The 12,698-nt window shown below is 38.7% G+C and overlaps 2 protein-coding genes across 2 annotated transcripts; both read right to left on the bottom strand.

Moving 5' to 3' along the window:
- Nucleotides 1–426: 426 nt before the first annotated feature.
- Nucleotides 427–5,874, bottom strand: LOC147168423 (uncharacterized). The gene is made up of 4 exons (XM_086085057.1): nt 5,476–5,874; nt 3,941–4,026; nt 3,783–3,858; nt 427–1,915 (listed from the first exon to the last, which is right to left on the bottom strand). The coding sequence occupies exons 1-4, from the start codon at nt 5,768–5,770 to the stop codon at nt 1,176–1,178; spliced, it is 1,197 nt and encodes a 398-aa protein (XP_085941183.1). The 5' UTR covers nt 5,771–5,874; the 3' UTR covers nt 427–1,175.
- A 686-nt stretch (nt 5,875–6,560) lies between these two features.
- smtnl1 (smoothelin-like 1) lies at nt 6,561–11,558 on the bottom strand. The gene is made up of 5 exons (XM_086084926.1): nt 11,363–11,558; nt 8,114–8,640; nt 7,546–7,660; nt 7,321–7,472; nt 6,561–7,186 (listed from the first exon to the last, which is right to left on the bottom strand). The coding sequence occupies exons 1-5, from the start codon at nt 11,438–11,440 to the stop codon at nt 6,835–6,837; spliced, it is 1,224 nt and encodes a 407-aa protein (XP_085941052.1). The 5' UTR covers nt 11,441–11,558; the 3' UTR covers nt 6,561–6,834.
- Nucleotides 11,559–12,698: the final 1,140 nt, after the last annotated feature.

Here is a 12,698-nt window from a genome sequence, read left to right as displayed (position 1 = left end):
CATGAACTCACACTGATGTCATTTCAGTGATTGCCCAAGAACAATAGCCTGGGAGGAAGCGCGCCGCTCGTGGAAATACACGCACAGCATTCCACAGCCACACGACAAAAAAAAAGAAAAAAAGATATAACTTCACTATAGCCTTTCCTCCGGTTTAGACCTGTTGCTTATCAGAGCAAATTACAATTTTTAAGTGGCATCTCTTTCAGTCTGAGCCTATGGTGAACATGCATGGCGTTTCAAATTCAATTTATACTGAGCTACTGATATTGTAAAGGGATTTTTCTCCCTAGATGGCTCCCCATCCCATACTTTGCCCATCTCTACTCTACATTATACAGTGCAAACATGTGTCACAGTACAGAAAGTACCTACTGTTATACAATGTAAAAACAAAACAACTGAGTGTCTGAGGAGAACATTTTTTATTCATGTTAAGACAAGAGAGCTACAAAGTTATTAATTTAATAGAAACTGCAGGAAGGAACAGTACAAAAGTACAAAAAGTTAAATAACCATGGAGGTAGGTTAAAACACATAAATCACTCTATTAAACACCCCCCAATGTTCTTTGTCACCTTTCTGTAGCTAGATACGATGTGTACCAAGTCAAATCATAACATTTTCTTCCTTAAAAATAAAGTTAACAGCATTTATAAATTATCACGACTGAAGAGTAAAGTGGAAGGAAGTACAGTTAATGAAACCATCCAAATCTGGAATTTTAGCTGAATTCAATGGAAGAAAATGCATTACAATTCTATGTTAAGTACAACTAATAACAAAGTAATCTAATAAAACATTGCAGAGGTAACAATGACGTTAATAGTGTAACGTTTTTCAGTTTTTGTGCACAGTGTCGTAGCAATGGTGAGTTCAGTAGCATCATAAAGTACAGATAAAGTCAATGCAATCATAAGAGATATTTATTATTGACTAGATTTTGGTAATTTTTTAGCATAAAAACCTCTTTCGCTGCAGCACAACAGGATTATGGTTTATTTGCTACCGCTGGTGTTATAATCGTGTCGTGTTTGGTCTCTTTTCTAACTCACATCTGCCCAAAAGAGTCTAAAACAAAAACTAGAAGTCAAGAGGACCACAGTGCCGTATAAAAGTACAGGGCAAATACTTTTTTCACTACACTGTTAACGATCCTTTTCCACAAATGGCGGTCAGAGCGGTCCGTTCGTGTTGTGTGTCATCATGTGCCTCCGGAGGTTGCTGGGGTTGTTAAAGCTGGCCGTGCACCGTGAGCACGAGTACGGCTTCTCCCCGGAGTGCGTCCTCAGGTGGATCTTCAGGCTGCCGTTCTGCGTGAAGCGCTTCCCGCAAAGCGAGCACGCGTACGGCTTCTCTCCCGTGTGTATGCGCATGTGGATGCCCAGTGTGGTCTTGTTGGCAAATGACTTGCCGCACATTGTGCAGGAAATCTGCGGCTCCGCTGTGTGAGTGGCCCGGTGCGCCATCAGGTCCTCGCGGCTGGGGAAGGACATGCCACAGAAGTTGCATTCTAAAGTTTTGTTGACGTTGTGAGACGGGAAGACGGGATTCAGCTGCTGGGGGAACTGGTCGATGTTACCGGGATGTCCTGTTCTTAATATGGTCGTCTGGGAGGTGTGAATTCTGTCCAGCTGGCTATTTCTCAGCGGGGCTCTGTCACTGGCACTGGGGCCGACACTCAGGAAAGCATCATGGGTGACTGCGAGGTCCTGAGAGTTAAAAACCTGCTGATCAGTTGCAGCAAAGAGGGATTCAATCTCGTCCTGGAGAGGCCCTTGTCCTCGCCCGTGAACGCTAATGATCCTCAGCTCCTCGTTACTTCCTGTCAGAGAAGAGGAACCCGCACTCTCGATGTTCTGCGCCCCGGCGGCAACCTCACTCTGTGAAGAGGGATTTAGGAAGGCAACCTGACCTGAAAATACAAATATAATGTCGCTGAGCAAGTGTAGTATATTCTTTATCCACATACTCTCTTGTCAAATAACTACCAGTATGTTTATTTATAACAATCAAACCAAAAGGTGTGGACTGAAGCCGAAGCTTATGCTGTCTATCTTTTCACATGATACTACATCAAGGTAACAGACCTATCACAAGTTCATGCAATCACATACTGCATATACACATAAGTCCAACAATGTACTACATATATGCATGCATATATTTACAAAAATGCTATTTTTACTGACATACATATAAAGAAAAATATATTTTGTCCATATTGTTGCATTAACTAGAAACTACTATTGCCATTTCGTAACTATTAACTCATTCACTGCCATTGACGGTTATAGACGTCAAATATTAATTTTAACTATTTCTATTAGTTTAACATTTTTTCCACTTTTGTTAACAAGAGTATGAAAACCTAGAATTTTGTTATTGTACATTTAGAAAAGATATAAAATGTGTGGTTAATCGTGAGTTAACTCGTGAAGTCATGCAATTAATTACGATCAATTCAATTCAATCGCCTCACTCCTAATTTTTAAATAATCTTTTCTTTTCTTTTTTAAATCGCGTCAGGCAATTACATTTTTTTAAATTGTAATTAATCGCATGACTTCAATAGTTAACTCACGATTAATCATACATTTTATATCTGTTCTAAATGTACAATATATTTTTTCTAGGTTTACATACTCTTGTTAAAAAAAAAGTGGAAAAAATGGTAAACTAATAGAAATAGTTCAAATGAATTTTTGACGTCAATAGCCATCAATGGCAGTGAATGAGTTAATAATCTTGCATTTATACATGTCCTTGAAATTCTTAATTGAACTACAGTTTCAATTCACAATCAAAATTATTCCACAAGTTGAAGTCAAGGGATGAGCATCCATTAGGCCACTGTCCTGTCTGTTATAAAAACGTGTGCTTTGCCACTATCTTGTAGGATTCTTGAGAACTATCAACAACATGATGCAATTCCATAACTGTTTGTTTTTTCCGTTTTCAAAATGTGGCATATTATATCCCATACACAGTGGAACTGCAAAGGGAAAAAAATAGTATGTGATGCTGTATAACTTCCAAGCTGTTACTAAAAAAACAAACATTTAACATTCTTTCCTGGCATCCCATTTTATAGTAACAGTAAAATAATAATAATAACAAAGACACCCAACCAAAAATAGGAACAGGAATGTGTTTGCAGAGCGCTACTGTCACCTAGTGGTGTTGTGTAGTGTGAATTAGTGTACCGCAACTATAACGCTACCGCTATTCGCTACGATATACATCATGTGTGGCTGATGTTTAAGAAATTGTATCATTCACATTGTACTGAGCCACTGACAAGTACTGAGACACTTTCCTATGTTGCAGCCAGGAAGTTCTAAGGCTATCCTCGCACTTTTCCGTGGCAGCATTCTGTACAGTATATAAAAAAAAGAATGCAGACAAAAAGCAAAATAACCCTTTTGAAGTCTAAAATTTAAACATAATCTTTGGGTGCTGCTGTGTAGAAGGGAGTGTGCATTGCTTCGAAACTGCTTGATGTCATTGAAAATGAATTCTACTGATTCAACTGCAAGAGCAAGCATCCTTTGTGCACTGAGCTGAAGTAGGAGCAACCCGCCGCGACACCTGCACTTCTGACTTCTGATTATGTGTGCTCATGACACCAACGGAGATGAAAATGGAAGCGCTGAAATGAGAACTGGTACTGGAACTGGCGTTACGGTCTACCCAACCACTTATGTATTAAATGGCGTGTGCCGATATTGTTAATCATTTAAGTGTGGCTTTGACCAATGAATGCTTTACACTTGACTCACTTTCACTTGGCTCGCATCCTCCGGTATCCTCTTCATCTTTGATCAGGATGACATCGGGGATCTCGTCAACCACACGCTAACAATAAATAAAGCAAGTGCGCGTTAAAAAACAAACAAACACATCACATTTTACTGCAGCACATGTAAATAAAATAGACCTCTTTTGCATCAGGAAGGGACGTCTCAGCCGCCGGGTGTACAGAGATGAAAGAAGTTTCTCGGGTTACTGGTGGCTTTAAGACAACTAGAAATGCAATGCAAAATTGTGTGTGAAATGCAACAAAGACATTGCGAGAAACTACAGCCCATCATAATATTTGCACAAAATGCAAACATTCGGCCAGTCTGAAATAGCCAATCATATCAGTGGAAAGTCCAATTGTTTTTAGGTTTATTTCATTGATAAGTTTTCCACCAGTGTTTAATGTCCTGTTTTGTTGCCGTCGTCTTGCAGCATCTGTACTTGACCAAAAACGATTTTTTAACTATTTGCGGGAGGTAATTCACTGTACTCTGAAATGTATGTCGTAAGAAACGTGCTTAGCTAGCTATTATTCTGTTGCAAGTTGCAACAAGGAGATACAGTACACTGATTAATTGCACTTTCTGCCATCTAGTGGAAGAACATTGGCACATACAGAATGGGTGAACAGAGACACACCATTTGATGTTCAAATGTTTTGTATATAAAATCCAACTGTTTTTTTTTTTTAAATACTAGGATAGACAGGCTTGGAAAAATTTAGTTTGTTGATGTTCCCCTTGCAAGAATAATAAACAACTAATCAAAGGAGGCCTTCACACCGCCTGGTGCTTAATAATAGCGCTGTTATCATATCATATGCATGAACTACATCATCCATTAAGTGTAACTACTTGTTTATTGCAATATTTAATATGTTAATTGTGAGATCAGTGAATCAAATCATGTGTCTGTTGCGTTTCCGGCAATTGCATTTACTCGAGTCAGTGAGCCAAATCATCTGAGTCTGTGTTGTTTGTGGTGAGGCCGCCAACTCGAGTCAGTGAAGCACATCATCCAAGTCTGCTAACACACTTTGTGTCTTGTAGTCACCTAAAGGACTCACAGAATCTGGAATATCATCATGACTGTTAACTCTCGACTCTACTCTTAATTTGCTTTTTTCTATGCATGACACCCATTATAAAAGGATGTATAGCCAATAATCCTTTTGCCTTATTTGCTGAATACTGCATTAATATTACTTCACAATTGTACATGATATTATCAGATTTAAAATTCAATTTAGGTGTAAACTGAGTTATATTATTGTCAGTTTCATTGAAACAATCAATAAAGACGCTGTTGTATTAAATGTGTTTTGCGTGTTAAACTACAGTTACAAATAGGTGTGTTATAATGTTCTGTTTCTGTTTACTACATTCATATTACTTTACAATTGTACATTATTTTATTTCCTGTCTCTAATATTCATTTTATTTATTTTTTGTTATATGGCATATCGCTCTTTTGAAAATAGGATAAAGAAAGTTGAGGACGTTTTAAACTTGGATTCTACAACAACAACAAAAAGTTCACAACTAAAATGCCACTCTCCCCGTCCACCCCTATCGATTTTGCATTTACGTTGACCAGAAATTGACGCTATGATTGTGATTCACTGCACTAGTACCTACATTATGCGCTTAAAACTTTTTGTGTATTGGTTACCTGGTGTTTTGCTTCGGGCTTTGGTCATATTTGCTCTTAAGGCGGAGACGCGGCTGGCCGGCCGATTGCTCCTGGTCTGCAGGCGAAGGGAGAACATTTCGCTCCTCATTGCTTTCATCCTCATCCTTAGGTTCTCGTTGTCCCTCAGGCTCTGGCTGAGATGGAGCCGCAGGGACGCTGAGTTCTCCGAGAAGAGCTGGCTAATTTCCAGCACCGCCGCTTTCACCAGCACGTCCATGATGGACAAAAGCTGCGACTCGAAATTCAAATTGTCCATCGGCATGTTTATTGACATTAGTCTGGTCGCTGCTGGTAGAAAAATCGTCGGAAGTGGAAAACGTAACGCCGAAGCTGGTAGATTAGCCTTTTAGCATGCCAAGAGCTAAACACAATAGCACTTCCGGTATGTGACGCCAATTTTACCGTAATGCTTAGGTTATGCGGCCATCCCCTCTTTACTTTTTTTCTTCTTTTTACCCAAAAACAAGAATAAATGTGGCAATGACCATTTAAATTACGTGTTGGCAGATTTGTATTGCTTCAGTTCGAGACCGTTATTCTCTTGTCTTATTTTTGAAGAAACGTGTTTAAGGTTGAAGAAACGAGGGAGGGGCTCAGTCAGTCAGCGCCACTCCACTAACTAGGTCAACACAAACCCACATACTCGCACTTGAAACAATCACACTGTCCTTCAAACCAAAATTTGAAACCCAACCCCAATTTTTTTTTAAACATAAACATGTCGTAAAACTGATTTGAATGGCAGGTTCAAACCCCAACTCAGGTGGGAACCCGACCTTGAAACCCTAACTCAGGATTAAAAACCCTATCTTGAAACACTAAAATATGCGTCCTCCTAGGGTCCTTTTGAAAGGCGCTGTATAAATCAAAGCCTATTATTAGTCGTAGTAGTATTGTATTATACATTGGACCTCTGATTCCCCCCACCCCAAATATTTATAGCCTATTGTTTACTTACATATTATGAGCTGGATCAAACTCTCTGGTCATTTTATGGCCCGCGAGTCGTAACTTCCTACCCCTGTATCAACCGCTCTTCAACCGCTCTTAATTCATCACATAACTGCAATTATCATCCTTTATTGTCCATCACATTGCTTTCCATACGTTGTACAACTCCTAAATGGCTCTTTCAATCATTAAAAATATTGATTGTTGGACATTAAAAATGAAAGGTTGTGCAGGCTACTTCATGTGCACGGGAACAAAACACAAGTTTATACAAAAATAAACATGACAATAGCTTACATAAGTGACAGTGTTAAACCAACAACAAACTAAGACGTTCTCAATTCAGCGCCCCATGTAAAAACAAATATTTTGGGGGTCATTTCTTTTCTAGGACTCTGCCTCCACAAGCACCTCTGCATCTCCCTCCATCTCACAGCTCTTTGATGCCTCTTCTTCCTCTCGAGCTGTTTCTGAGCTATCTCTTCCTTTCTCCTCCTTGTCATTCATCAGTGTCTCATCGGTCTCATCCTTGTCCACTGACCGCTCCTTGGCGGCATCCTCACCCTTCTCCGCCTTCTCTTCGTCTGTTTTCTCTTCTTTCTCTTTCTTCTCTTTCTCCAGTTTGGAGAGGTTGTGGCAAAGGGACTGGACGTAGGTGAACACGCACATTGGGTCCGGATTGTTGCCCATCATGAGCATGTCAGACACTTCCAGCAGTGGCCAGCAGTCTGCAAGTGACCTAGGAGGGTAAGTGAGCGAAATCAATCATGGATGGACAGATAGATGGATGGGATGGCAGGTGTTGCTGTGAGTTGGTGGGGGTGTATGTATACTTGTGCTGATACATAGATAGATCGTAGATGCATAGCTTACTCTGCAGTTTGGAAGGCCAGTGTGAAATTCTTCTCCCTTTCAGTGGGTTTCAACTCGTTGTAGTCAAACGCGTCGGGAAAGTAGCGGTGGATCAACGCACAGAAAGCCATCCCGTCACACCAAGATGAAGAGAAGTTTTCTACGTTGACGCCCTGAAAGAGAGAGAAGTCTTTAAACGTCTTGAGATGGCTGAATATGAACTATTATCGTCGTTTGACATGGTACCTGATAGTGTTGGGTTTTGCTGCGGCACCACTGCAAAATTCTCTGTTTGATGGAAGCCCCCGTGGCCGAAGCTGTGGATGACTTCTGAATTTTGAAGTTGCGTGGTATTGGCGTCCTAGACAAGCCATAAACAGAGGCACGCTGAAGAACATCAAACATAGCAAAGTGCATCTCAGATTAGATAGAACGATAGATGGAGAGAGAGAGAGAGAGAGAGAGAGAGAGAGAGAGAGAGAGAGAGAGAGAGAGAGAGAGAGAGAGAGAGAGAGAGAGAGAGAGAGAGAGAGAGAGAGAGAGAAATAGGTGGGTTGGTGGGGGAGTGGGTGGGTGGATGGATGGATGGATGGGTGGGTGGGTGGGTAGGTAGGTAGGTAGGTAGGTAGGTAGGTAGGTAGGTAGGTAGGTAGATAGATAGATAGATAGATAGATAGATAGATAGATAGATAGATAGATAGATAGATAGATAGATAGATAGATAGATAGATAGATAGATAGATAGATAGATAGATAGATAGATAGATAGATAGATAGATAGATAGATATGTGTATGTTGTGTTCTATGACTCACTCAGGTGCGCCCTGTTGGAACTTAGCGATGATGTCGCTCTTTTTGGATGCTCGGCCACAGCGAGCCGAGGGTCTCGGACGGGACATCGCATGAGGTGTCGCTTTTGGGTTTCTTTTGGCCTTCCCTTGTTTTTCGGCCTCTTTAAGACTTTCTTTGTCTTTTGCCTGATCTTCTTTGGCTTGTTTTTTCTCCTCTTCCTCCTTTTCTGGCTTTTTATCAACACTTTTGGCTTCGCTGACGTTTTCTTCAACTTTCTCTTTGCTCTCGACCTTCTCCTCCACCATATCTTTATTTTTTACCTCTTCCCTCTCTTCCCCCTTCTTGTCCTCTCCAGGGTCCTTCCGGTCTTCTTCAACCGACTTTGAAGCAGTTGTCTGCAGTGGGTGTGTGTCCGCAGCCTCCTCACCCCCGACTTGTGGTGTGGGATTCTCCCTCACCTCTGCCATTAGCCCCTGACCTTCCACCGCACTCGCCTCTGGAGTCCCGCCTCCTGGGTCTCTGTTCTGCACGAGCTCTTTCTCATCTGTCTGCGGGGCAATAAGAACCGAACTCACTCAGGGACTCAATCCACACTTATGGCGTAAACACTTTTCAAAGCATCGAGTTGTATTTGCAAGCTTAATTCAAACACTGTATAGTGTTTTAAAAATGTACAGTAAAATAATTCGCACATAAATGCTACCCATAGGTTTGATGATGAAAAACAGAAGAAATCAACCAAGCTGCAGTATTTGTCGTTTTTTGCAGAGGATATATAACATATGCCTCTGAGTATTGTTGTATTTTCTGCCTTCTTGTGTTGCTATTAAAAAGTTTTTAAGTATTGTATATCATAGTAAATTCTTTAGAGTAAACTTGACTACTCTACAGAATTTACTGTATATTGTGACATTGATGCTAGAGCTAGTTTCTTTACCTCATCTATGGCATTTTGCATTACGTGTTAGCATTTAGCTAGCACTTTCACAAGGCAAAGTTATGTGGTTTGGTTATATAAACAATGTGTCATTTCTCGTTTTCTTTTTAAATTTGATAATTAACTTCAAGTGGAAGTGGCAATAAACAACTTGAAGCAAGCACTTTACCTTTTTTTGTATTTATTATGTTTTTTTTAAGAATTGCTCACCATCTGCCAAAATGCAGCTGCTGTGAGTTTTGCCCCTGCCATCGATAAGACTTGGATCTCAAATCTTTGCTCACAGGTCAAAGCAAAAAAAATAAAAAATAATCACAATCAGTAGTGCTGGCTAACTTAAACTATATTAGCAGATGGATAGATTAATATTGACCAAATGATGGTACAGCAGTGTACTGCTATGTTGATTTTATTGATGATTTCGTTGAGTGATATGATTATATAATTCTCTACTCAAGGACCAGATCCCAATGGCCTGCCACTGACTCGATGACAGAACGTACAATCAATCTGCGTATTCACTTCTTTCTATTGATACAACTGTATTGTAAATTATTGTGAAATATGTACTTTGGCTCAATAAAGTTTAAGATTAGGAAGCACTCCAGTTGGTGGATCTTCAATTGGTGCCTTTGATAATGTGAGAAGGAGGAGTGGATATATTTGTTATGTTGGCACTTAAGACTCAAGATTATACTTTGAAGTAAGAGTAGCTAATATTAGTCAGCACTCTCCTCTGGAGATTTTACAGTCCTCAGCAAGCAGTCGTGCAACGTGAGATAGGAAACACCACTCTGGGATTTGCAGAGCATCTCGATTTAGATATTTTACATTGAGACAGTCAGCGTTCACGCTCAAAAGGGCGTTGCCTCTAGAACATGTTGACAGCTGAAATCCAAATAACTGCACAAGAAGGAGCCCCAAAAATTGTAGATCATTTATGTACATCTTCTTTTTTTTTTGGTCTAACAAAAATCAGTTAGTTTTGAGTTGAGGGATTTTTTTTTCTTTTAATTTGAGTTTCATATTAACTCATTCATTGCCATTGACGGTTATAGACGTCAAAAATTCATTTGAAATATTTCTATTAGTTTAACTTTTTTTCACTTTTGTTAACACGAGTATGAAAACCTAGAATTTTTGTACATTGTACATTTAGAACAAATATAAAATTTGTGATTAATCATGAGTTAACTAGAGAAGTCATGCAATTAATTGTGATTAAAAAATGTAATCGCCTGACGCCCCTAATTTTTAACAATCTTTTATTTTATTTTTTTTAATCGTTTCAGACAATTTAAATGATTGATTGTAATTAACTGCATGACTTCAATAGTTAACTCACGATTAGTCACACATTTTTATATCTGTTCTAAATGTACAGTAATTTATTTTTAGGTTTTCATACTCTTGTTAACAAAAGTGGAAAAAATGTTAAATAGAAATAGTTCAAATGAATTTTTGACGTCTATAGTCGTCAATGGCAGTGAATGAGTTAGTAATAACGATGTTTTTGTTTTTTTAACAGCAATAATATTAAATTGAATCTGAGCATATAGTTTATTCCAAAACACATTTTGAATCCTATTTTACTTTTAGACACATATACCACATCTCATTTATTTTATTTTATTTTTTACCTTTCAATGCTTTCCTTTTCTTAGGAGTCATATTATTATTTGACAGTACTGTTTGAGTGGAAATCCCACATTACAAAGAGCACACCTAAAATTGCCCATTGACATTAAGCAATGCATCTGTTGTTGCTTTTTCAGGTATAGAACAGAGGTTCACAAATGTTCTCACTGGGTGTCACCTAATAAATACCTGGCTGCCTGAATTCCACCATCATGATCATCATTTAAAAAAATCTAGCTTAATAGGCCAAAGAATTCAGCAAAATAAGACAAAAGTCTTTAATTTTATTGTAAACCATCGTAACATTTTTTCACATTTAAACATGAACACGTGCTTAAATATCGGATTTTTTTCTTTGTACAAACAGTTCAAAGAAACAGTTCAAAGAAGATGAAATGCAAACGTATTAAACTTGAAAGGTAAAGGCAACTAAACCCCACTTAGTGATTCTTTTTTATGTATCATTAGTAGGAGTACCACATACTAGGATTGGAGCATTGAAATGCAGCATCCTTGGTACATTATGAACTTTACACACATTGAAACCGTAGCAAAAAGTGATTGACATAATTCCGTCATCCAGTTGTTAATTTCCATTTTAGCTTCATGCAGTTGTGACAGTAAGGATGAAAACACTAAAGCATTTTAAATGGACATTTATCACTACTGGTTGTACAGAAACACATAGAGTATACCTGCTTGCTCTCGCTTGAGTCAGTCTGACTCCCCTCTGAAAACTCAGGTGTCTCCTGCTTTGATGTGCCACCATCCATTTCAACAGAAGTTAAATCCGATTTCTCGACAAGCTTGTTCAATGTAGCTGTGCGTTCTCTTCCCCACTCCGTTGTTTCTGTGCTCCATTCACCCGACACCCTCTCCCACCGCTTTGCGAGGATGCCTTTGCTTCTTTATCTGACCTTTTTAACAACACATGTCCCAAAAATAGCATCTTAGTGACAGAGGCGAAGTCTAATGTGGCCGGACAGCTGCATCTGCTGTGGAAACCGTGGCAGTACACACACGCACAGGCATGCGCGCACATGCACAAAATCCACTATTTCCCTTTTGACTATAGGGAAGTGAGTGCAAAAATAAATATTCAACCTTAAAAAAATATTTTTATTTATTTTTCTTTCGTTTTAATCAGAGTTCAGCCTCTATGTGTTGCTTTGTCAATTGGATCAGGCCAGGGCCGTCTAATGTAACTTACACTACATTAGAAGGCATATATAGTTGGGTATCATCGGCATAACAGTGAAAACTAATGCTGTATTATGCTTGCGAATAATATCACTAAGCTGAATTATGTAAATATGAAGCAATAGAGGGCCGAGTACTGTACCCTGTGGGACTCCACGTGTAACATTACAATACTCAGAGTCAGTGTTCATTTTGACAATAAATTGTAATTTTGTTTTAGAGTCTTTCGACTAAAATTAATTAAAGTTTTAGTCATAATTTAGTCATTTGATTGTATTGTTTTAATCAAATTTTAGTCAACGGAAAAAAGAGCAATTTTAGTCGACTAATTTGAAAGTTTAGTCGATATTTTCCTTCAGCATACATTTCAACTTTTAAACAGAACATTATAACACACCTATTTGTAACTGTAGTTTAACACTCAAAACACATTTAATACCACATCGTCTTTATTGATTGTTTCAATGAAACATGTTGAACTGACAATAATATAACTCCGTTTACACCTAAATTAAATTTTAAATCTGATAATATCATGTACAATTGTGAAGTAATATTAATGCAGTATTCAGCAAATAAGGCAAAAATGATTATTGGCTATACATCCTTTTATAATAGTTGTGTCATGCATAGAAAAAAGCAAATTAAGAGTAGAGTCGAGAGTGAACAGTCATTATGATATTCCAGATTCTGTGAGTCCTTTAGGTGACTACAAGACACAAAGTGTGTTAGCAGACTTGGATGATGTGCTTCACTGACTCGAGTTGGCGGACTCACCACAAACAACACAGACTCAGATGATTTGGCTCACTGACTCGAGTAAATGCAATT

The sequence above is a fragment of the Leptonotus elevatus genome, chromosome 9 (genome assembly GCF_054856555.1).
Source record: "Leptonotus elevatus isolate MCC_2025b chromosome 9, RoL_Lele_1.0, whole genome shotgun sequence".
In the NCBI taxonomy this organism is placed as follows: domain Eukaryota; kingdom Metazoa; phylum Chordata; class Actinopteri; order Syngnathiformes; family Syngnathidae; genus Leptonotus; species Leptonotus elevatus.
The sequence above is the reverse complement of the archived record's forward strand: the minus strand, read 5'-3'. Positions and strand labels throughout refer to the sequence as shown.

Excerpts from the sequence above, each read along its gene's own strand:
- LOC147168423 (XM_086085057.1), bottom strand. The coding sequence starts at position 5,770 with ATGTCAATAAACATGCCGATGGACAATTTGAATTTCGAGTCGCAGCTT. Across the intron at positions 4,027-5,475 it reads AGCCCGAAGCAAAACACCAG|TTGTCTTAAAGCCACCAGTA; the intron begins GTAACCAATACA and ends TTGCATTTCTAG. Across the intron at positions 3,859-3,940 it reads CCCTTCCTGATGCAAAAGAG|CGTGTGGTTGACGAGATCCC; the intron begins GTCTATTTTATT and ends ATTTATTGTTAG.
- smtnl1 (XM_086084926.1), bottom strand. The coding sequence starts at position 11,440 with ATGGATGGTGGCACATCAAAGCAGGAGACACCTGAGTTTTCAGAGGGG. Across the intron at positions 8,641-11,362 it reads ACTCAAGCGAGAGCAAGCAG|ACAGATGAGAAAGAGCTCGT; the intron begins GTATACTCTATG and ends ATTGCCCCGCAG. Across the intron at positions 7,473-7,545 it reads GCAAAACCCAACACTATCAG|GGCGTCAACGTAGAAAACTT; the intron begins GTACCATGTCAA and ends TCTCTCTTTCAG.